Source organism: Pan troglodytes, chromosome 6 (assembly GCF_028858775.2).
Source record: "Pan troglodytes isolate AG18354 chromosome 6, NHGRI_mPanTro3-v2.0_pri, whole genome shotgun sequence".
Classification (NCBI taxonomy): Eukaryota; Metazoa; Chordata; class Mammalia; order Primates; family Hominidae; genus Pan; species Pan troglodytes.
In genome coordinates this window covers 132786645-132811390 of record NC_072404.2, presented here as the reverse complement: position 1 = coordinate 132811390, position 24746 = coordinate 132786645, and the positions used below count along the sequence as shown (strand labels likewise).

At 36.3% G+C, this 24746-nt stretch overlaps 1 protein-coding gene across 2 annotated transcripts in view; it reads left to right on the top strand.

The window, feature by feature from the left end:
* Positions 1-2362: 2362 nt before the first annotated feature.
* The window catches only part of ASZ1 (ankyrin repeat, SAM and basic leucine zipper domain containing 1), a 66077-nt gene continuing 43693 nt past the window's right edge, over positions 2363-24746 (top strand). The window contains exons 1-4 of one of the 2 annotated variants that reach the window (XM_063813777.1): positions 2363-2500; positions 2917-3016; positions 7176-7298; positions 9266-9377. Coding sequence is in view for 1 of the 2 variants with exons in the window: in NM_001009035.1 (NP_001009035.1) it covers positions 2396-2500; positions 2917-3016; positions 7176-7298; positions 9266-9377 (440 nt within the window). In the remaining variant the exon portion in view is untranslated. The remainder of the gene's footprint in view (positions 2501-2916; positions 3017-7175; positions 7299-9265; positions 9378-24746) is intronic. The other variant, NM_001009035.1, reaches the window with a different exon arrangement.

Below are 24746 nucleotides of genomic sequence, written 5' to 3'. Positions count from 1 at the left end.
ATATGTACTTGTGTGGTGCTATGTCTAGGTTTTCTATTCTGTTCTATTGGTCTATATCACAAAATCCTGAAATCAAGGCTACACATGAGTCTTGAAATCAAGGAGAGCAATTCTTCCTGCTTTATTCTTCTTTTTCAGAATTGTTTTAACTATTTTACTTCCTTTGCCTTTCCACATACAATTTGGAATAATCTTATCCATATTTATAAAAAAATTGCTTGGTAAATCCTAAGGTTTTTAAAAACCAATTGTATGTGGATAACTCCCACATTTATATTTCCAAGACCAGGCTTCCTCAAGGTCCACACATGAATATCCAACTAACCACTTAACAGCTACACTTGGCTGCTTGGTTTTGAATATGTTAATTTGGGGATGCCTATTAAATCTTCACGTTTATCCTCTGGTCTTCCCCCATCTCAGTAAATGCAACGACTACTTAGCCAGTTGCTCAAACCAAAAACTTTCTCTACAATAGACCTAGAGTGTCTTTAAATACATACACACATCAGAACATGTTTTCATTAGCTTAAAAACATTTCACTGTTCAATTGCTTTCAGTAAAATCCAGATTCCTACTTAAGGCCCACAAGGACCTCTCATCACACACGCCTATCCTTACGAAGCTGTAGCCTCAGGCCTTCTTTCTGGTCCAAGCAGGACAAGAACTAAGGTAAGTGAGGTGACCCAGGAGCAAAATTTAAAAAGGCACTCACTGAATTTGCAGGACCCTGACAGTACTTCCTTAAACTTTGCTTCTTAGGGGCCTCACTTGCCCCAGCCTCACTTGCCCCATCCTGGTCCTGAGTCGCTTTTTTCTTGCCTTAGGACCTTGGCACTATTCCTGTCCACTGCCAGGAAAGCTCTATTCTCCCACTGTTATATGGCTTGTTATTTACGACTCTGCACAGTTCTGACTATCCTATCTAAAATCTACCTCTTACATTGAGAAAGACCTTATTCTAAGCCTATTAGTTCATTTAGTCCTCATAACAATTCTCTTTGGTGGGTAATATCGTCACCTCCATTCTACAGATAAGTTAGCTGGTACCCAGATAGATGCTAAGTAAATTGCCCAAGGGCACACAGCTACAGCTAGTGATTCCCCCAGGAAACACAAAAGTGGTTTGATTCCAGAAACTGAGCACACTTGTTTCTTTTGAAGCACTTACAATCTGCAATAGTGTTTTTGTTTCCTTGCATATTGTCTATCTCTACTTATTAAAGTGAACTCCATGAGGCTCCATGGTTTATCTTTGACGTTGTCTCCCCAAACCTAGTAGCACTTGGCTGTACTAAGTAATCCCTAGCATTTATTGAATGAATGCATTTAGAAAGACAGATGTGGCACCCAAATAGCTAAACTACTTAAAAATACTTACCTCTGAGCCTCTGAAGTAAATAATTTCAAAATCTTTTATCAAAGAATCTGCAAGAAAAAAACCGCAAAAGCTTTCAAATAATAGTGCAGGGCTATTATCTTGAGATACATATAATATGCCCTGTTTCTTGGTGGATCTACTTTTCTGTGGTGGCAAAGAAAATCACTGTGTTACCAACATCTAGAAGTTCTACCATCTAGAACCATGTAGAAAGGTGAGTTCGAGCTTGGGCCACTTCCACCTGTAGTTGTTTGTATTATTTGCTCTCTGGACGTTTAAGTCATTTCTTTCTTTCTGGCTCTTTGGATCCACTGTACCCGGAAACCCCCTCCTTTCATATTTTCCTCTAGGACATCTACACTTCATAGCGGGGAAGTGTTTTGACGGTCTGAAGCTTCTAAATCTAAGGTGAGATCTAAGATCACATGAAATGTAAAGGAAGAATTCTTTGGGGCAGTATTTTCTCCTGGCTCCTTCGTCGGCTCCTACTTGTGTAAGGGCTTCTTGAATGTCTGAGTGGTGCTCCTGAGAGAGGTGTTACGACGAAGAGTCCGTCTCCCAGGGGATACAGATTTAACAGACGTTTGGCAGGGAGCAGATGAAAAGGATGGCGGGGAAAGTCTAGTCTTACTTGCCGTTAAATCCTAGTGTGCTCCTGCCACAAGTAAGGCATTCCTTGCAGAGCAAGAATTTCATCATTTCATCAAGCAAATACTTTAAAGAGGTCGAAAGGTAAGTCCCTGAGAGGAACTGGAAGTGCCAGCAGAAGCCTGGCGCACGAACTTCGTCACCAGTGTCAGACACGCCAGGTTTTCACCTCAAGAAGCCTCAAGGTTAGGGACGGGGCAGGGAGGAGAGCAGCCCGCCGCTGTGCGCCTGCGCTGGAGGGCTCCAGACAGGAGCGCTTCCACGGCGCTCCTTCCCGCGCATCTCTACGTACGCCCCACCCCGGTGCGCATGCGCCCGGAGAGCTGAAGGGCGCGCGGTGCCGACAGGGAGCTTCCTTGGCTGGCATGGCGGCGAGCGCGCTGCGAGGCCTGCCAGTGGCTGGCGGAGGCGAGAGTAGCGAGAGCGAGGATGACGGCTGGGAGATTGGGTATCTCGACCGGACGTCTCAGGTAGTGGAGGAGGCCTTGTCTTGACCACATCTGGTTTCGGCCTCCCCTGGCCCTCGAAGGCGAGGCCCAGCCTCGTGAAACCTCCCACTTCCTCACATGTATTTCCCTTTTACCCAGTGGAAATACGGGAGTTTGTACTTAAGCAAACCCGCACAAATTTTCTCGTGTTCCCCAACTGTGGTTACTACCAAATACGCTTCTTTAGGTCATCATAGCTCCTCAGTTGGGTTTGGATCCATCATTACCTATTCCCTTGAAAGATAATTTTCGACACGAATTCTTTTAAAACTTTGTATCTCAGTCAAAATAAAGCCAAGAAAAAAAACCTGTGTACTTAACCAAACATTATTGTTTCCTGATGAGGTGGAAACAAAAATATATATAACAAGAATTTTTTAAAATGTTTACTTTTCTAGAAATTGAAAGGGCTGTTACCCATTGAAGAAAAGAAAGAAAAATTTAAGAAAGCAATGACCATCGGAGATGTTTCATTGGTCCAGGAGCTCCTAGATTCTGGTGAGAGATAAGGAACAGTTTCATCTGAACACAGCTGTCTTAAGTTCGCAAGGATTCTTTATTTTTAAAAGGTTTATGTTGCTTTTCTAATGGAAACGCAACAAATGTTAATGTATCATCCTGCATAATCTTCGTTGACTCCCTGAGTCCAGTCTGCCTTATTTTCTTCCTCTCTCCTTGCATTTGGAATGCCACCCTATCTTCCATCAGTTCTTCCCTCTCCTTCAAGCAAGAGGCCTACTCTAATCCTATCCCACTCTGATCATTCTTAATTTTCTCTTCATTTACTCTGCTGTAATATTGTATGTTTCTTTTTTCTTTTCTTTTCTTTTTTTTTTTTTTTTTTTGAGATGTTATCTTGCTCTGTGGCCCAGGCTGGAGTGCAGTGGCGCGATCTTGGCTCACTGCAATCTCCACCTTCGGGTTCAAGCGATTCTCCTGCCTCACCCTCCTGAGTAGCTGGGACTACAAGCGCGTGCCACCACGCTCGGCTAATTTTTTTTTTTTTTTTTGTATTTTTAATAGAGAGAGGGTCTCACCGTGTTAGCCAGGATGGTCTCGATCCTCTGACCTCGTGATCCGCCTGCCTCGGCCTCCCAAGTGCTGGGATTACAGGCATGAGCCACCGTGCCCTGCCTGTTGTATGTTTCTTAAGAAATGGTTCTACGTTTTAGTTCTTACTCGTTACAGTTTTTTGTTTTGTACTGGTGGAATGAGGCCTGAGCTAGGAATCAGAATAAATATATGGATAATTTCTTCCAGTTTATTGCCCACTCTGGTTTCTTGGAAGAGGCATTAAAACTTTGAGAGCATCAGATTTCATTTTTGGGGGGTTGAAGGAAGGGGATGGAGTGTCTCTCTCTAGCCCTGCTGGAGTGCAGTGGCACCATCTTGGCTCACTGCAACCTCCATCTGGGGGCCGGGATTTAAGTGATTCTCCCACCTCAGCCTCCAGAGTAGCCGGGACTAAAAGCACCGGTCACCAAGCCCAGCTAATTTTGGTAATTTTAGTAGACACGGGGGTTTCACCATGTCGGCCAGGCTGGTCTCGAACTACTGACCTCAAGTAATCACCCACCTCGGCCTCCCAAAGTGCTGAGATTACAAGCAAGAGCCACCGCCCCCAGCCAGAGAGCATCAGTTTCTTTATGTAAAGCATCATAATTCTGTCCTGGGCTTCATGAATTTTTTGTATATTAAATGAAAAAAAACTTTAAATTACCTTCACATAGAAATGTAAAATATTGATTATAATGATTGAAATTACTCAAAGGAATAACAAGCATTTACTTTAGTTTGATGCAAAAATAATTGTGGTTTTTGCCATTGTAGATACAAAACATTCACACACAAGGTAGTTAGATGTGATTATATATAGCATAATGTTTTTCTTCTATGCTAGAATCAATGCATAGTTTACTGAAAAGTAAATAATTTTGAAAACAAGACGGATCTGGGTTTGATTACTAACCATGCCACTTGATGGCTTTGTAACCTTGACTAAGTTACCAAATCTTCCTAAGCTTCAATTTCTGCCCGTTTTAAAATGAGGATTATTATATCAAAGGGTTGTTGGCAAGGGGGAGAATTAAAATACGCTTTTAAAGGACTTAGAACACATAGGAATTATGTAAACATTACCTGTTATTCTTATAAGAAATGAGAAGGATCTGTATGACTTTTTGGACAATGGAACTTGAGTTTGGAATTGAAAAACAAAATTGAATAAACTCTGAATAAGTAGAAAGAGGCCCGAATACCTAATATTAATATATGTATAGTGTACATAGCATGGGGTGGAATAGGCAGAGATTTGTTTTAGAAAAGAAAATTTGCCTTAGGAGTAGTGGGACTAGGTACAGTGAATGTGATAGAGGCTTTTGAAGGATTAAGACTTGATATGATTGATGGGCAGATGTGAGCTTTTCAGTCTCTTGAACAGAGCCTGCTGCTAAGTATTTAGTCAACCATTTGAAATTTGTTTTTAGTTACAAAAATTTTTAAAGTTCATTTTTAAAAGGCAGTAATAGAGATATAGGTAGAAGTAGAAAGATTTCTTTACCATTGTCCTCACTGTCATTCCCCTTACTGCTGATGCCTCACTTTCACAGGTTAACTCCTGTTTTAGGGTATTTCCTTCCAGATGTCATTATGTAACTCTTTTTTAAAATATTGTTAATTTTTTGCCCTTCAAAGTCATTATTGTTCTTGAAACATGCTTCTGCACCAATTGGAAACTCTAAAAATAAAAGCACATTTTGAGTCAGCCACTTTTAACCATTTGAAGATGTCTCCAGTTTTTGTTATTCTGTGTACTATCATTTTCAATTTTCTTTAAAGTATGACATATTTTAGACATTCAGAAAAGTAAGGTACCCCCTCTGGAGATAACTACTTTTCTATGGTTGATGTTTATCATTCTTATGAGTATCTTTATACTTTTACTATATCCCTAAACAATATAGTATTATTTTGAATGTTTTTGAGCTCTATAAATATACTGTGTTCATCCTTTTGAAACTTACCTTTTTTTGCACTATGCCTGGAACATAATATGTGCTTAGTAATTTATGTTAAATATTAGAGGTTAAATATTAAGTTAGAATTTTAGTAAGAATTTTTATACTAAAATGCCACATTTGCTTCTTTTTTTTTTTTTTTTGAGATGGAGTCTCACTCTGTCGCCCAGGCTGGAGTGCAGTGGCATGATCTTGGCTCACTGCAAGCTCCGCCTCGCGTGTTCACGCAATTCTCCTGCCTTGGCCTCCCAAGTAGCTGAGACTACAGGCACCCACCACCACGCCTGGCTAATTTTTTTTTTTTTTTTTGTATTTTTAGTAGAGGCAGGGTTTCACTGTGCTAGCCAAGATGGTCTCAATCACCTGACCTCGTGATCCACCCACTTCGGCATCCCAAAGTGCTGGGATTACAGGCATGAGCCACCGTGCCTGGCCTTTGCTTCTTTTTCTTTGCATCTTTTCCTTTCTATCTTTGCTATCACAGTTTGAGCAGTATTCTCAATAAATTGAGAAAACAATGATCTTTTCTCTGATCTCATTGATATGCTTTCAATCAAAGCAGTTCAAAGAGGAAGATTTGTTAGAGAAGACAAGTAGGGCTAGCAGTAGATGTCTATACTAAGATAGTTTAATGTTTTCTCCCAGTGATTATTATGTACCTTATATCAATTAAAATTAGACAGTTAGAAATTAGACATATGTAGTCTTTCAGTGACCCAGTGTTTATACAGCCAAAAAAGTGACAGAGTGAGATCCTGTCTAAAAAAAAACAAAAAACAAACAAACAAAAAAAACTTACTTTCAATACCTGATATCTCCCTTTATTTTAGCTCACTGCTTGTCATTCGATTGTCCAAGACAGAATTTGACAGTCATTTTTAATTTGTTGTTGTCCATCATACCTCCTCCTCAAAGTAATTTTAAATTCTGATGACCCTGCCTTTGAAATGTCCTTTTGTTTTCCTTCATTTCTCTCTCCACTGCCCTTGCTCTGATTGTCGTATAAACTTCCTGCGTTATAACTAGTTTCCTTGCCTCCTGTCCCATTCTCAATAGTGGTGTCTATGTTGTCTTTATAATACATATGTAATGATGTCAGTTCCTGGATCACAAAACAGAGTCTGCGTTTCTTAAGGGAGTTTTCATAATCTAACCTTAACCTGTCTTTTTAGCTTCATGTTTTATCAGTCACCCATGGGTAAGTTTAGTGTTAGGAATAAAGTTAAAGGTTTTTGAGGGATATATGTGGTATTTTCAACCATAGAGATAACTGATATTGCCCAGGGATAATATTCTAATTTAAAAGACATTTTACCTCTGTGAAACCTTTCCAGCTCCCCTAGAGAAAAAAAAGGTAGCATGTAAAAACCTGTTATAATATACATACTCAGTTACATATATGATAAAACATCAGTCAGATCAGTCTCGGAACATAGTGCCTGTAGTGAAACTGAAGTTAGCAAATTGTGTTAATGTCCCGATATAACTATTTTGTATTTTTTGGAAGCCATTAAAAACTTCCCATGGTGGAATAAAGTACATGATGTACGTCACTTTACACAGTACTTTAAGCATATAAGGTGACTGATTTTTTTCTTTGGTGGTAGTGTGCTTTTAAAAGCTTGTTTTTATATTGACAGGCATTAGTGTAGATTCCACCTTTCAGTATGGATGGACTCCCCTTATGTATGCTGCTAGTGTTGCCAATGCAGAGCTGGTTCGGGTCCTTTTGGACAGAGGTGCTAATGCAAGCTTTGAGAAGGGTAAGATGTTTCAGATAACTTAAATGATTATGCTTACTGTGATTCCTTGGTTTCCAAGTAGCTATTATATAAAGTGCAAAAAACTAAAGCCATTTGAAGTAACCTTTCTATTCATTATACTATGTAAATAATATACAAAATCAAATTAGAAACCATACATATTCTGAAAAACTCTCTTTCCAAAAACATAAATTCCAGTTATAGTATCTTTATAACTGGTTGTTATTATATACCTTCAACTTTAAGGTTTTGGTTGTTTTTAAAGGAAAAATTCTTGTAAGAAACATTAAAAAGTTTATAATTTAGTGGCAAATTACTGGAAAATCAGTCTGTGGAATTTTAAACTAAACTCCAAATTACATCACTTAAAGTTGTTTCAAAGATAGTTCATGAAATCCATCTTTGTCCTTGTTACTAAATAATTTCCATTCAGAAGTGCTTTGAGTGTAAGAAGAACAAGAGTATATGAGCAAATCCAGTTTAATTATTACATTGAATTCCTGATTACTTATTTTTAACATTTTCAATAGACAATTAAATTTTCTTCATAATTTCAGGTATAGGTTTCATTTTAGAATTGATTTTTACATTTTATAGCTACAATTTTATTCTTTTTTCTCATTTATATATTTTACATAAATTTCTGTCTTAGCAACAGTTTCATGTTTAATCTTTTCTATTAGGTTTTTCTTTTTATTATATAATTTTAAAATATCACTTGGCCAGGCATGGTGGCTCATGCTTATAATCCTAGCAATAGCACTTTGGGAGTCTAAGGCAGGAGGATCACTTGGTCCCAGGAGTTCAAGATCAGCCTGGACAACATAGTGAGACTTTGTCTCTACTAACAATAAAAAAATATTAGCCAGGGGTGGTGGCACACACTTAGAGTCTCAACTACTCAGAAGGCTGAGGCAGGAGGACTGCTTGAACCCAGGAGTTCGAGGTTGCAGTGAGTTATGATCATGCTACTGCACTCCAGCCTGGACAACAGAGTGAGACACTGTCTCAAAAAAAATTACTCAATGAAAGCTATGCTTAGGAATGAGGTTTTCAAAAGTGTATAAAATATTCTGCTCAAAAAATTAATTAATAATTATTCTTTTTATACTTCGCCCTCCTTGTAATCAGAGGGATAGTTAGAGCTATAAAATATATTTTTCACAGAATGTACACATAAGTTCTTTTATGTGTCCCACAATAGCCCTGTCACATACAAAGGGCAGATACTAGGTTCTTATCTGTATGTTAGATCTAATGAGCTATTAAGATATCACAAGAGTTACAGTTTCTTAGTGGCAGGACTGGGACTAGAATGTGCTCTGTCAGTATTGAGCCACTAATGTGAATCATAGCTGTTGTGACCTATTTTGAAGTCTTAATTCAAAATAGGTGTTTTTTTGTGTTTAATTTACTCTGATCTTTGCTGGCACCATGAGAGCCAAGGGAAGAAGAGTTTTAGGAAACAGTGAGTTCAGAAAGATGAAGTACAAAAGGACTGAAAAGAAACCAAACCAATGGATGTGGCAGTTATAGCAATTTCAGTAGGGTAGTTTATAAGCCAGATTTCAGGAGTTTTCAAATGGATAAGAAGTGAAATCAGAGAATATAGATCATTGTTTCCCAAACATGAGTTTAGCAAGGCAAATTTTAATCAACCAAAAACTGTTCAAATCCAGGCAATGTGGCTGTGTCCATGTCCTTAACCACTTTCTGTTCTCTTGAAGTAGTGGGAGTAAGAGGGGAAGGAAGTTAAATGAATTATAGATAAACTTTGGAGACTGAAGGGATTCATGTCTAATCTCATCTTTCGATGAAGGAAGACAAAGTTACCTGCTAAGAGTGAGAGATTTGGGAAGAGGTTATAGAGTTTTAGAGTGCAATAATAGAATGTTTTGAGTGGTAAAGACATCGAATAGATGCTCTTGATGTATGGGGATTTTTCCTCACTTTTCTATTCACTATAGATAAGCAAAGTATTTTGATAACTGCATGTTCTGCTCATGGCTCAGAGGAACAGATCTTGAAGTGTGTAGAACTACTACTTTCAAGAAATGCTGATCCAAATGTTGCTTGTAGGTAAGAGCCTTTATATCTGTTCAAAATTCAAGTCAAATTAGAATTTTTCTTTGGTATCAGCCTTTTAAAAATCATGAACAATGTTTACTTGGCCAAATAGTTGATGAATGAAAATAGTTCATAAGGTCATGGTTCCAATTCTATAAGATTATCAGAGGAAGGGGATATCATGAAAGTAGTCTTTCAACTCTACATTTTGAGAGAAATGTCATAAGAATTTAGAATGAGAGGGAAAGGAGGACAATAAACTATAGTATCTTTTCTTGTGAATCATACTACTCTAAAGAATATGACGATTGACCTGTAAGAGTAAAGCCTTTTAATGTTCTCTCTGTATAACATTTAACAACTAAACAATTTTACAAAAATACTAAGAAAATATATCCATTTTCTATTTTCCTAATTGTTTCCATTTTCTTAAGACTTCACGAATTAACTAGGTAATAACATGTATGTAATAGTGCCTAGATGCATAGAAGACAAGCAGTAAATGTATCTTGCATCTTTTGAAATGTCAGTAATAAAAATGAATCAGATTGCTTAAAATTTCTATCACATTGGCTTCCTTTCTGACTCTATCTTCTATTTCATCTTCCTATTAAATCTCTCTTTGTGTTTCATTTAATCTTTAAAATGAGTAGGAAGTAGCCCATCTAACAAAAATGTCTAGCACAAATAGAATTATTATTCATAATTCATTAGTTCAGATAATGATGATCTAGTACCTGATATACAGAAATAATTATGCTTCACTCTGGAAGTTTTTTTCTAAATTGGTTCAGTTTCTGTGATACCTGGACAGCAACCTTGGAAGGTACTTTACAGCTTTAGATAGTTCCCAAATCTTTGTTGAGATTTAAAAAAATAATATTTTGGTCTAGTTGTAGTGGTTCTCAAGCAAGGTCTATTTGGCCTTTCAGGGGATATTTGGCAATGTCTAGAGACATTTTTGATTGTTATACCTGAGAAATACTACTGGTACCTAGTGGATAGAAGCCAGGGATGCTGCTGAACATCCCAAAATGCATAGAACAATCCCTCAAAACAAAGAATTACAAATCCCCAAATGTCAGTAGTGCCATGGTTGAGAAACCCTGATCTAGTGTGAGAAGGGCCAAGATGTATTGAGTGGATAATTAATATTTAAACAAAGATAAAAAAGAACTGGCAGAGAAACTACCTGCAAACCTGTATTTTTTTTTAAGACAGGGTCTCGCTCTGTCACCCATGCTGGAGTGCAGTGGCACCATCGTGGCTCGCCGTAACTTCTGCCTCCCAGTCTCAGGTGATCCTCCCACCTCAGCCTCCAGAGTAGCTGGGACTACAGGCACACACTACCACAGTTGGCTAATTTTTGTATTTTTGTAGAGACGGGGTTTCACTATGTTGCCCAGGCTGGTCTTGAACTCCAGGGCTCAAGCAATCTGCCTGCCTCCACCTCCCAAAGTGCTGGGATTAAAAGTGTAAGCCACCATAACTGGCCTACCTGCAAACATTTTTTTTTTTTTTTTTTGAGATGGAGTCTTGCTCTGTCGCCCAGGCTGGAGTGCAGTGGCACGATCTTGGCTCACTGCAACCTCTGCCTCCTGGGTTCAAATGATTCTCTTGCCTTAGCCTCCTAAGTAGCTAGGATTAGAGACGCACGCCACCACGCCTGACTGATTTTTGTATTTTTAGTAGAGATGGGGTTTCACCATGTTGGCCAGACTGGTCTCAAACTCCTGACCTCATGATCCGCCCACCTTGGCCTCCCAAAGTGCTAGGATTACAGGCATGAACCACCGCACCCGGCCTCAAACTTTTAACGAAACTTTTATCCTGTCATATATGGTATAATCCTTAGTAAAATGTAACTTTTGGATCTGGTTATACCTTGGAATTAGGACATGTGCTTTAGTACTCCTCGCTGAAGTAAACTTCCATGAGTTGTAATTTTGATGTATACCTTTAGAAGTGGCATGAGATAAAACTTTTGCTTGGTGCTCTTCACTTTCTTTTTTTCCGACTGCCTCTATGAGATTTTGTAGGTAGTGAAGTCTTTACCCTTCTAATCACCTAAAATGTTGTAAACACACAGAAGTCAGTCAAGCCAGTGTCATAGGTTCTAGACTATTCTTTCTCCTCAAGAACTAGAAGATATCCTTTAGGTACATAAGATGTATTGGGAAAAACAGATTCAATTTGAATTAAAATGACACAAGGTTAGCATCTTATGCTAGAAACTATAAGGCAATGACACTATAAGGCAGTTTCAAAACTGAAAATCCTAAATGAGCAGATGAATTTGAAAGAGCACAAGATTTAGCTTGGTATATGATCAACTCTCTAAAATAATTAGAGAATTTATAGAGTGGTTGAAGAAAATAAAGCAATATGCATTTAATTAATAGATGTGAGAAATAACCTGAAAAACTATTCAGCTGCTTCTTTTTTAATGCTCAAAGCATAAAGCAATAAAATTGAATTGTGTTTCCTTGATAGAGCTGAAAAGAGGATAAGTTATGGCAAAAAGTGCTTTTAGGCTGCAAATTTTATAAGAAGGATAGCATTAGGGGACATGGTGGGATAGCGTGCTGTCAATGTGAAAGACAAAACATATCAGGACATATGGGGAGTACAATGAAATTTGAAGAGAATTTTATAGCTAACTCATTAGCAGTGACAAAAATCAAAACCTGTTAGAAGATTGGGAGCTTTAGATTCCTGTAAAAAGTGCCAAAAGATACCAGCAATACATCTGGGAACCACTCTTCAGATGTCAAGGAGAAAAACAGATCTTCAGATGAATTTACTTTCAAGCTGTTGATGTAGCCTTTTTTGTTGAGCAATGCCATTGCTGAGAAAAATTACCTCTCAAGAAAAAGAGCACAAGGAAAGAGTCAGCCTTAAAACATAAATGGCTAGATTTTGCGAAAGCTAGATAGATGGTCACGTACTTGATAGATGCAAAGAAAGTTGGCTTCTAACTTTTTTTTTTAACTAATATGGGATCAGTAGTCTTGTCTCATGAAGTGAAATTAATAGCAAAGTCTTGGAGATCAGCCTCTAAGCTTGAGATTGAAGTCTCAGTTTCCATGTGTAAAGTAGCATGAACTCTTCTCCATTCTGTGGAAATACCTCATAAGACAGGATCTTAGTTTTTAGATAAAATGGGGAAAAATGAGTTACTGAATCGTATTAGGAGCAGGAAGATAATTTCTAGGGGTTTGTAGATCTTAAAATGAAAGTAAGTCACTTGAATTACTTGGTTCTGTTTGCACTACACTACAAGTGAGTAGATAGAAGAATAAAGATTAAGAAGAAACTGTTGAATTTCCTCTACTTCACTAATTAGAAATCTCGCTGAATGGTACTGAGGGAATTCTGTAATAGTTTAAAATTTTTAACTTGTGTATAATTTACATACACATAATTAAAATACTCAGATTTTCAGTGTACAGTTGGATCAGTTTTGATAAATGCATACATTTGTGTAACTTACACCACAAGATGGGATATTTCTATCACTCCAGAAAGTTCCATTGTGTCTCTTGCCAGTCCAGTTCCCTCTCCACCAGAAGCAACCATGTGATCCGGATCTTGTTTCTACCACTATAATTTTTTTCTGTTCTAGAATTATAGAGTATTTTTGTGATTTCTTTAACTGAATATAATAAATTTTAAGACTCATCCATGCTCTGTGTATTAGTAGTTTGCTATTTTCTTTATGGCCTGAGAAAAACAGGTGTTCCGGTAAGGCAGAAAAATCAATTGGCTTAGAAATTAAAAGAAAAGACAAAAAAGCCATAACGTTGTTAACAAGATTTCAGTAGGCAGAATTTTAAAGTATTTAGGCTCAGTGCTAAGGCAGCATGAGTGCTGACAATATAGTACGTTTTTCTAAGTCCCTAAACAGACAAGCGCCTTGCATCAGTGCTTCAAGTAGCAAGCACTGACTATCCACTCCTTTATTTTTTATTTTATTATTTATTTATTTATTTATTTTGAGATGGAGTCTTGCTCTGTCACTCAGGCTGGAGTGCAGTGGTGGATCTCCGCTCCCTGCAATCTCCAGCTGCCGGGTTCAAGTGATTCTTGCCTCAGCCTCCAAAGTAGCTAGGCCTACAGGTATGCCACCACTCCTAGCTAATTTTGGTATTTTTAGTAGAGATGGGGTTTCACCATGTTGGCCAGGCTGGTCTCGAACTTCTAACCTTAAGTGATCCACCTGCCTTGGCCTCCCAAAGTGTTGGGATTACAGGCATGAGTCACTGCGCCTGGCCCACTCCTTTATTTTACCTACTGAATTGTTTATTGAGAATCATGTTTGGGGTATGCTGTGGTTGTTTCCATTTGTTTTGCTTCAGCAAGCCATTTGTGTATGTGTACTAAACGTTAATATCACTAAATACCTTTTTTTGTTGTTGTTTTATATTTCAATTTTTTCAGTTTTCATTCTTTAATTTCATTTTTTTCAGTTTTCTTTCAGAGTTCCCCTTTATGTGCCGGGGATACATTCCAAGACCCCCTAGTAGACGCCTGAAAACATTGATACTACCAAACCCTATAAATACTGTGTTTTTTCCTATGCCTACATATATGTGATAATTTATAAGTTAGGCATAGTAAGAGACTAACATTAACTAATAATAAAATAGAACAATTATAACAATATACTGTAATAAAAATTATGTGAATATGGTTTCTCTCAAAATATCTTATTGTACTGTACTCACCTTTCTTGGTGACCTGAAATGATCTGAAAAGATCTGTCAATCTGATAATTGAGACAGATCTGTCAGTGATAATTGGGTGTGTAGTATATATAGCATGGATATGCCGGACAAAAGATGATTCATATCTCAAGTGAGACAGTACAAAATCTCATCACACTATTCAGGACAGTGTGCAATTCAAAAGTTATGAATTTTTTATTTAATATTTTTGGTCCTCAGGTTACTGCAGACAGCAAAACCACAGATAAAGAGATACCATCTCATGCCAGATAGAATGGCGATCGTTAAAAAGTCAGGAAACAACAGATGCTGGAGAGGATGTGGAGAAATAGGAATGCTTTTATACTGTTGGTGGGAGTGTAAATTAGTTCAATCATTGTGGAGGACAGTGTGGCGATTCCTCAAGGATCTAGAACTCTAGAACTAGAAATACCATTTGACCCAGCAATCCCATTACTAGGTATATACTCAAAGGATTATAAATTATTCTGCTATAAAGACATGTGCACACATATGTTTATTGCGGCACTGTTCACAATAGCAAAGACTTGGAATCAACCCAAATGCCCATCAATGACAGACTAGATAAAGAAAATGTGGCACATATACACCATGGAATACTATGCAGCCATAAAAAAGGATGAGTTCATGTCCTTGCAGGGACATGGATGAAACTGGAAACCATCATTCTCAGCAAACTAACACAAGAACCGAAAACCAAACACTGCATGTTCTCACTCATGAGTGGGAGTTGAACAGTGAGAACACATGGACACAGGGAGGGGAACATCACATACCAGGGCCTATCAGGAGATGGGAGGCTGGGAGAGGGATAGCATTAGGAGAAATACTTAATGTAGGTGACGGGTTTATGGGTGCACAAACCACCATGGCACGTGTATACCAGTGGAACAAACCTGCACACTCTACAAATGTACCCCAGAACTTAAAGTATAATAAAAATAAATAATTAAATTTTTATCATTTGATGGTGAACATTTCCAAACTTATTAACTAGACACATTAAAGGAGTAATTCTCATCTGCTTTAAAGTTTATATTGCACCCAAATTTTGTTTTAAGTAAACATTTAAATTTGCTAATACTATTTGGATTCCTGGGTGTCAATGTTTTTTGCAAAAATTTTGTAGCTTCTTCCAACATTTCTTCTCTTTCATCTTGAAAGTGGCTTCTTGAAAAGGAAAAAACATCCCTTTAATGTGATATTATTAAGGTATCTCCATCATGATACCATGACAAGCATCTTCTAAATTTTGCAGTTCTAGAAAATCTCTCATCTATCGTTTCTTCAAATATTACATCCTCCTTCTGAGCCTCTGATTGTATATCCATTAGATCTTCTCACTGTATCCTCAATATCTTTCATTTTCCATTTTTCAGTCTCATTGTGCCATATTCTGGATTATAGCTTCTGATCCTCCCTCTAGGTCACTAAATCTCCTTCACCTTCTAATCTGTTGTTAAAATAATGGATTTAGTTCCTCAGTTTTTAAGAAATTTTTAAAAACTTCTAGATTCCCTCACAATTTTGGTCCAAATTATCTAACTTGCAATTACTAGAAATAGAAATCAGCATCTTCTAGATTTTTAAAGTCTATTTATAACTATTTTTGTGTCAGCTCTGTAATTCTTTCCTTCCCATGCAAACTTCTTTTTTAAAATCTTATTTAAAATAGCTTTGGAAATAGCATTGATTTAATTCATGGAGAGTTTTCCATATGATATGTAGATCCACTTTGTTCTTTTATTATTTTTATTTATTTTTTCATTTTCCATCTGTGGGACTTACGGTAAAAACTGACAACTTGAAAGCCGTTTTTAAAATTAAGCCTCTAGGACACAAATTACATCTTATGCATCTCTTGGATCTTGATACTGACAATATTTAACACAGTGTACGGTATCTGGCAAATATGGAAATTTAATACTGGTTTATTTTGGCTTTAGAATTTGTTTGGGGGCTTTAGAATTTGTAAATGAAACATTTATTGAATATTTGCTGTGTAATAGGCACTGTGTTAATTGCTTGTCTGTGTTAATACATTGTCTAAATAATCTTTACAACTCACTGATAAATGGTATGTTATTTTTCACAGAACAGAAAATTGGTGCTCAAGTATTTAAGTGCCTTTGAATGTAACAGAGGTTTGATAAGGGTATTTACAACAGTTTAATCTGAACAGGATCCACCAGTAGAATGTATTTATATTCTTCATCTTGTCTATATTTAGGATGTTTTCACAACAGTTTAAACAGCCTGACTTTTTATATTGTTGCAAAACATATGTTTGTGTTAAACTTCCTGTATCTTTGGATTTGGGTTTTTTTCCCTGTCTTGTTCCCTAAATTACAGTTGAATATTTTCACTTAAAAATTCTACAAACTATGAAAGTATGGGAACAGAACAATGTTACCACTTTAATTTAGCTTAATCACCTGTAGGTCTGAAAAACAAGGTGGCCTTCAGTCAAATGAATTGAAACTTGACATAGTAAATCTTCAATTTAACCTTAAGTTTGGAGTTGACATTTTTATTGTTAGAATAAACCTTTAAAAAATATATGCAATTGACATTTTTGTTTTTAGAAATTGTGCGTTTTCCCCCTAGTTTGCTGAAACCCTTTCTTATATTTAAAAAAAAAGATTTTTGTTTTTTACATTTAGAAGGCAATTTTTCTAGCATATGTATTTGTTACATTAAGATTGCTCAATCATAAGATAAGGGTTTTGTAAAGTGATGTGGCATTTTAATTTAAATAGATGCTTTTATTACCATTGATAAGGCAGAACACATTAATTAATGCCCTAGGTTTTGACGTAGTCATTGTGTAATTGTTAACTTGTTGAATGTTATTGCACGTTTTAATAAACAGAAGATACCTTTGGAAAAAATGTTGCCTACTTTCTCAGAACATAAATTTAGTTGTAAATGTCACAGGAGCAGTTTGGTAGATAAAAATGTAATTTTGGCTTACAATAGTAACTTGTTTTCTAGTTGTAAGTAAATGTGTGACATATCTTGTCTCTGAAAGCATGGACTGGAATTACAAAAATATTATTTCATAAAGAATTTTTAGAAATATCTTACCTAGAAAACATTACTAGAAATTGTCATTTATGTTGTAGTTTTTCTTTTTAGCCTTTTTAACCCTGTAAATAATCAAGACATTTTGTCATAAGATATTAAAATAATATGGAAGTCCAAGTAGTAAATCATGAGTCTTTGTTGATTAAAGAAATTCCTTAAATTCTCTGCCCCAGGATAGCTATTTTAAGTAGTTTGGTAAATGTCCCTAATCCTTTTTAAAAAATACACATTTTCATACAAATGCACAGACACACACACACACACACACTTCTTTTCACTTGTTTGGGATCTTTCCTTGTCATTACATAATAAGTTTACCTCCCATTTTTTTAGCTGCTTAATATTCCTTATTATTAATGTACTGTAATTTATTGAACCATTATCATGTTGACAGCATTTAAGTTGTTTATAATTTTTATTCTTATGTTATATGGTGGTTAAGAGTACTGTCTTATGAACCAGACTGCCAAGGTTTGAATCCCAACTTTGTCATTTACTAGCTCTGTAATTGGGCAAGTTATTCATCTTTTCAGTTTCATTCTTATAGTAGGGGATAAAAATACCACTCACATCATAAGGTTGCTTTGTGTTTAGAACAGTGCCTAGCCACAGAGTAAGCATCAGATGTTCGTTTGCCATAACGATGATAATATCCTTGGTATGCGTTAATTCTGTAGAAGACTTCCAGAAGTAGAATTGCTCAAAAGGTTTGCACATTTAAAATCTTGCAAGTTACATCCAAACTGTCCTCCAAAAAGTTTTTTCCACTTTACATTTGTAGACCATGTGAAAGTATCCATTTTGTTTTTGGCATTCTTGCTAACATATTGTTAGGCTTTGTGGTTTGAACAATATCACGGATAAAAGTGAGCATGTTATAGTTTTGTTATTTTTCTGATTTTTAATTAGTTTGAACATCATTCCTTATGTTTTTAGCCTTTTATATATTTGTAATAAATTGCCCCATTATCATTTTAAAATTTATCTCTTATCTACATATAGGAGCTGATTTTACCTTTGTTAGCAGTTTTACCTGTATGCAAACAATGATAGATATCTTAGGGTTATCTTGCATATTTAAGACATATGTTAATACTGCTACTCAGATACCTGGAAATCTACCTGGACCTTTTGAAAGCATAAAATAGGATAGAGGTGAAGAAAGCTAGTTGATGAAAAGCTCTTGGCACTAATTTTTCAAAACACATGCACAAAAACCAAGATCACACACAAACACCTTTCAAATTCTGACTTGACTTTTATCTTATTAGTGTCTGGTACATGGTAGGAAATTACTATTTCTACACTGAACTCAATTCTCCATCAAATAGACTACCCTTTGATAAGTCTTATTGATTATAATAATGTTAACACACACTGATTAGTAGTGTATAATTATACACTACAAAAATAAAGTAGATGTAATAAAATTATACCACTACCTCCTTATAAAATTTGTTTGAGAATTTAGCTTTTTTGTCTTTGGCTATGCTTTAAATTCTAAATTTGAAATGACAGCTTAATTGCTTTCATTTAAAAATGTGATTTTTTTTTCCTCTTACATCTTTTAGGAAAAAAGCTTTCCATACCCTGTCCTGAAGTACTAATAGCTGATATCAGGGAACTAGTGTATGAGTTTATAATTTATTGTTTACAAATTGTCTAACTTTAGTGTATTGGTTTTCAACAGTATAATGATAACCAGAAATTCTCAACAAGAATCTCTCCAAAAAAACTCTGCTATGCTTGAATAAAACCCTGCTATACTTTCTTTGTAATTTTTTACATTGTTTCATCTGCCATTTTATTGTAAAATTGTATTATAATGGCAAAATAGTCATAATTTTCATTGTTAAAATTAAGCAAAAATGTATTTTGAGTTACACTATTAAGAAAAATTGAAGATTACTTATTTGTGAATGATCTTGGACTCAGAATTTATGTCCCAAGTCCTGTTACTATAAGCTTCATGACCTTGCTAACTTCTGAAACTGAACTTTTATTTTTCATTTATGGTATAAGATAAGAAAATTTGTTTCACTGATTTTGCTGAATTCTTGTGACAGTCAGATGCAATATCGTGTAAAATTGTTTTGTAAAAAGTGTTGCATATAAATATAACAAGTTTCTAAAAAAATGGCTGATGCCATTAAAGAATCACACTTTAGTTATGACTGTACTACTAAGCAGATACCAGGAGTACCTATTAATAATTAGGGATAGTATGTTTTCAAGGAAATAGTAAAAATAAATTATCTACATAAAAAGTTTACGCATAAGAGATATGTTACACAAAATTATAGAAGTATTTATAATAAATGTGTAATCCCAAAAGAATTAATGAAAATTTTGCATGTTCCTAAAACAAACAGTAGGATGATTAACAAGCAAAGTCATAAATATGGTCCTCATCCATTCCTTAATTCTAATCTAGTTAAACATGCATTTTCTAGGTGAGAGAGAACAATATTTTTCTTTCTTGGAAGCCTCACTTGGATTTGTTTAACTCTTCTTTTTAATCTTTTATGGAGAGGAGGTAGTGAAGTTTCTTCTTTCACATAATAAAAATATGTTTTCATATGAGTGTTTTAGCTCGTATACATATTTGTTTTCAAATTTTGCTAAATTTTATGCATCCTGGTAGTTTTTCAAATAACTGACAAGGTCCCCCTTAATTTGTATGTTATTCATTTTTATTAAACATATAACAGTGTCATTAAATCTTGGAGTATCTTGTAATTAACATTCCCTATTTGAATGTGTTCTTCCTGAACATATAGTAGAATTCATTTTTCTTTATCCCTTTTTGCCTGGCTAAAATATTTTATTTAAAATAAAGCAGGGGACTTTTCTGACACCTTATTTATATTTTCAGTGACAAACTGTAAAGGAACACTGACTTAAAGCAGATTTCTTTTTTGCTAATATGTTTAACTTTTAACTATTAGAATTCTGAATAATTTTTTAAAATAAATTCTTTCCTTGTTTTACCTGTTCTTATTAGAGCTGTTAGCATATCAAAACTGTGGTTCATACAGTCTTTGAAAAGCCATGTTTTGCCTAATTATTGTAATTTTGCTTTAAATATGTTTTAAATAAAATAATATAATGTGGTTAAAGGACCCTTTGTATCCTCCCCAATCATATTCCCTTTCCTTCTTTCTTTCTTATAGAAGCAACTACAGTCTTGTAATTTGTGTGTATTTTTTCTGCCCAAGTTAAATTACACATATGATCATCCATCTGTGCGTGTGTATATAATCATCCATAAACATTATATAATGCCACTTGACATACTTTTTATTCGACTTGAGATCTAATTTACAAAATGAAATGCACAGATCTTCAGTGTAGAGTTTTTATTGTGACACATATACCCATGTAACCCACATCTCTTTCAAAATATAGAACATTCTTCCTCACCCTAGGAATCTCCCTTAGGCCCCTTCCAAGATAATCCCCTGAACCCAGAAGGCAACCACTCATTTTTTTTTTCTACCCTGCATTAGTGCTGTTTACTACATTATGCAGTATTGTACTTCTTAATGTCTGAATTCTTTTGCTCAGCATGTTTTTGAGAACCTATGTTTTGTGTGTCAGTAGTTCATTTCTTTTTATTGCTGAGAAATGTTCTAATGTTTGGATATATTAAAGTTTGTTTATTCTCCTACTTTGCTTTTCATTATTAATATCTAGCTGAATTCCACTATCGTGAAGGAACATATTCTATATTATTTCAGATCTTTGAAATTTGTTGAGATGTTCTTTATAACCCAACCTATGGTCAATTTTTGCACTATAAAATAATGTGATTTGGCAATGGTTGGGTGTAATGGTCTACTGTGATACTGTGATATAATAAATACATATTTGGTCTTTGTCCCCTGGTTCCTGGCACAGCTCCTTCATGCCTTGTAATTTATTGAATGATAGGGGTGATCTTTTGAATGTTATAAAGCATGTTTGGTTAAAATATTTGGTCTTAACCACTGGTTCCTGACACTAGAACTTCTGAAACCCTTGGAATCTCCCAAATGATAAGAGTCTTTAGACATCTCATACTAATGAGATGACTGGTTGTGGGGGACGGAGGCAGAAAGACCAAGACATGATTAAAGGGTAGAAATTTTTAACACTACCCCCTGACCTCCACAGAGAGAGGAGAGAGACTGGAGATTGAGCTAATTACCAATGGCCAATGATTTAACCATCCCTTCATAAAAAACCCTAAACTGTAGGATTTGTAGAGAGCTTTTGAGTTGGTGAATATGAGAAAGTACTGGCAGAGTAGCATGGTGAAATCTCACACCATCCCTCTCCTTCCCACCTGGGAGGTAAATCATCTCTTTGTTCAGCATATCTGGACGAAGACTCTATACACACTAACTGCCCGTTCGTCATCTACATTATCTTCTGACATCCAATCATTGACATTGTCGTGACTTGATAATGCAGGATCACCAGAAGCAGATGATCCTCCTTCTAATGTATTGTGTGTACATTACAGAAGGTCAAAGTAGCTTAACACTATGTCACGATGCCTGTCATTCACCCTGCTTCATCTCTTCACATAGGCATTTTATCATTACATATCATCACAAGAAGAAAAAGGGTGAATAGAGTACAATAAGATATTTTGAGAGAAAGATCACATTTACATAACTTTTATTGAGTATATTATTGCAATTGTTTTATTCTTAGTTCCTGTTATCTCTTACTGCTCCTGATTTGCAAATTAAATTTTTTCATAGGCACATATGTATAGGAAAAAAACATAGTATTTAAAGGGTTCACTACTATCTGTGGCCTCAGGCATCCACTGGGGGTCTTGGAGCATATCCCCCATGGATAAAGCAGGGACTACTGTCCTGATTTTTTTTTTTTTTTTTTTTTTTACTTCCGTGTTCTATCAGTTACTGAGATTTGCATTTTGGTCAACTTTTCCTTCCATCTTTTAAGCCTCCTATATCCCTGATGCATTGACCTTTTACTTTTATGAAGTGTACCCCTTTGTATGTAGTAATTCTTTCTTCATTATAATATACTTAATCTAATATTGGTATAGGTATATCAGCTTTCTTGAGCATGTGTATAGTGTTTTTCCATATTTTTGCTTTCAGCCTTTCTGTGTGCTTTTATTTAAAGTAAGTAATATATAGTTCTCCTTTTTTAATCCAGATTGATTGACAGTAGTTTTCTTTCAGTGTGCCTTTAATGTGCACACTGATCGGTGTTTCATTAGTCAGTGCTCTTTTTTCCCAGTTCTGATTATTTTTTGATTAATCAAATATTATTTTTTATTATTCCATTTTCTATCTTTCTGTAGTTATTCGTTCTTTTATTATTCTTTGAGTGGCTACTCTAGAAATTATAACATACATTCTTTACTTATTAGAGTCTACTCTAAAATAGTACTTTTAACAATTCCTGGACAATGCAGGAATCTTAGAATATTTTAACCTCATTTGTGCCCATTCCACCCCTGTATTTGTGCTATTGTTGTCATATATTTTGAATCTATCTCTATTTTTTTTTTTTTGAGATGGAGTTTTGCTCTTTGTTGCCCAGGCTGGAGTGCAGTGGCGCAATCTCGGCTCACCACAACCTCCGCCTCCCGGGTTCAAGAGATTCTCCTACCTCAGCCTCCCAAGTTGCTGGGATTATAGGCATGGACCACCACGCCTGGCTAATTTTGTATTTTTAATAGAGACAGGGTTTCACCATGTTGGTCGGGCTGGTCTTGAACTCGCAACCTTAGGTGATCTGCCTGCCTTGGCCTCCCAAAGTGCTGGGATTATAGAAATCTATCTCTATTTAAACCTCACAATTTATTATTAGCATTTTAGTATTGCTATCAATTATGTTATTATTACCAACTTTTATTTGGATTTACCCACATACTCATCTTTATGGCTCTCTTCATTCCATCCTCTATTTTCATATTTTAAACAGGGATTTAATCAGGGATCATTTTTCTTCTGAAAACCTTTTTTTAATACATCTGCTGGTGACTGTGTTTTTGTTTCAAAGCATTTTTATTTTGAATGTATTTTTATTTTGCTTTTCATTTTTGAAAGTTATTTTCACTGGGTATAGAATTCTAGGTTAGCATTACTTTCTTTTGGTACTTTAAAGCTATCATTTTGTTGTCTCTTATTTTTACTGAAAGCTTCTATGCCCGACAGCATTAACTCAAGCATACTCTGATAATGACCCTATGGTCTAAGGAGAGTATGCGTTTGGAGTTCTGAGCTAAAGAATCTGGGAGTAGCCAACCTAGAGATTCACTTCTTATCTAAGAAGGGCATCTGAACCCCTGGCCCATTCCTTGGAATACAGGCCATACAGGGGATTCAGACCCTTTGTTTTGGGTTAGATGGAGGTTGCTAGGTGGAGATTGCTAAGTAAAAATTCTGTGTAACTTGTACACTTTTTAGAAATAGTTGCAGTTTTCCTAATCAGCCCATTGCTCCTGGACCACCTTATGTATGTCTTTAATAAACCCTATGGCTCGTTCACTGGCTTGGGGTTTCCTCTTCAGCCTCTCAAACATGGTGCTATCCCTATTTGAGTCAGTAGAGGTCCCACTCAACAATTGGCAATCCAGCTAGGAAGTTGGAAAGAATCCTGTGAGCACCAAGATGATGCGATCAGGGAAAAGGAAATCCACAAGGGAAACGCTGGGATGGCCATCCACATCTATGTGAGGCCCAATGACTGCTATCCTTGATGGATGAGGCCCACTGCATGAGTATGGGGATGCCCTCATAACATCAAAAGGTCTGGAAGAGCTGGTGCAGGGGGTAGATCCAACTAAGTGAAAGTCACATGCCCACGCTGTGATAGCCATAGTTCATTAGCAGCTCCTGTGTGTCGAGGAGCCACGGAGGCTGAGGTCACTGCACAGGCAAGGGTGCATCAGTTACAAGACAAGCTGTGATTAGAAAGAAATGCTTAGTTAGCTCAGACTAAAATGTTGGAGACCTAACTGTCCTGCCTGTGCAAACAAAATGACAGAATGGACACTCTGGCTTACCACGTAACTCATTTGAAGAGTCATCAACTGTCAGGCCGACAAGTTAGGGCTGTCATGAATAAATCATCCTGGGACGCTAAGTCCTGGGACCCCATGGAGAGCTCTAGTGGGAAGGAGGAAGAGGACTGGGATGAGTCCATAGAGGTTCCCATACTGTCTGCATGTACATTGGCCACCACCAAGGTAAAAGTGGACCCCACAAAAGGAAGCCCCTCAAGACTTGCCCTGCCTGAAAGAGGGCAGCACACCACAATGTGGGATTATACCACTGTGCAACTGGGAAATAGGTTCAAACAGAAGGGGAGAGAGTCAATCATAGGGTGGTTTCTCTGTCAATGGGATGTAGGGGTAGAGAATACTATACTCTCTAGATTCGAGATGAATAAAATGGCATCCATCACAAAGCACCTGGTCCTGAGGCAGCATTTCTATGGCACCAATCATGGGGATCAGACCATCCCCCTCCTTAGCTGAGTGGTTGTGGGCTTCAAGGGAGCCTGGCCAAATGAG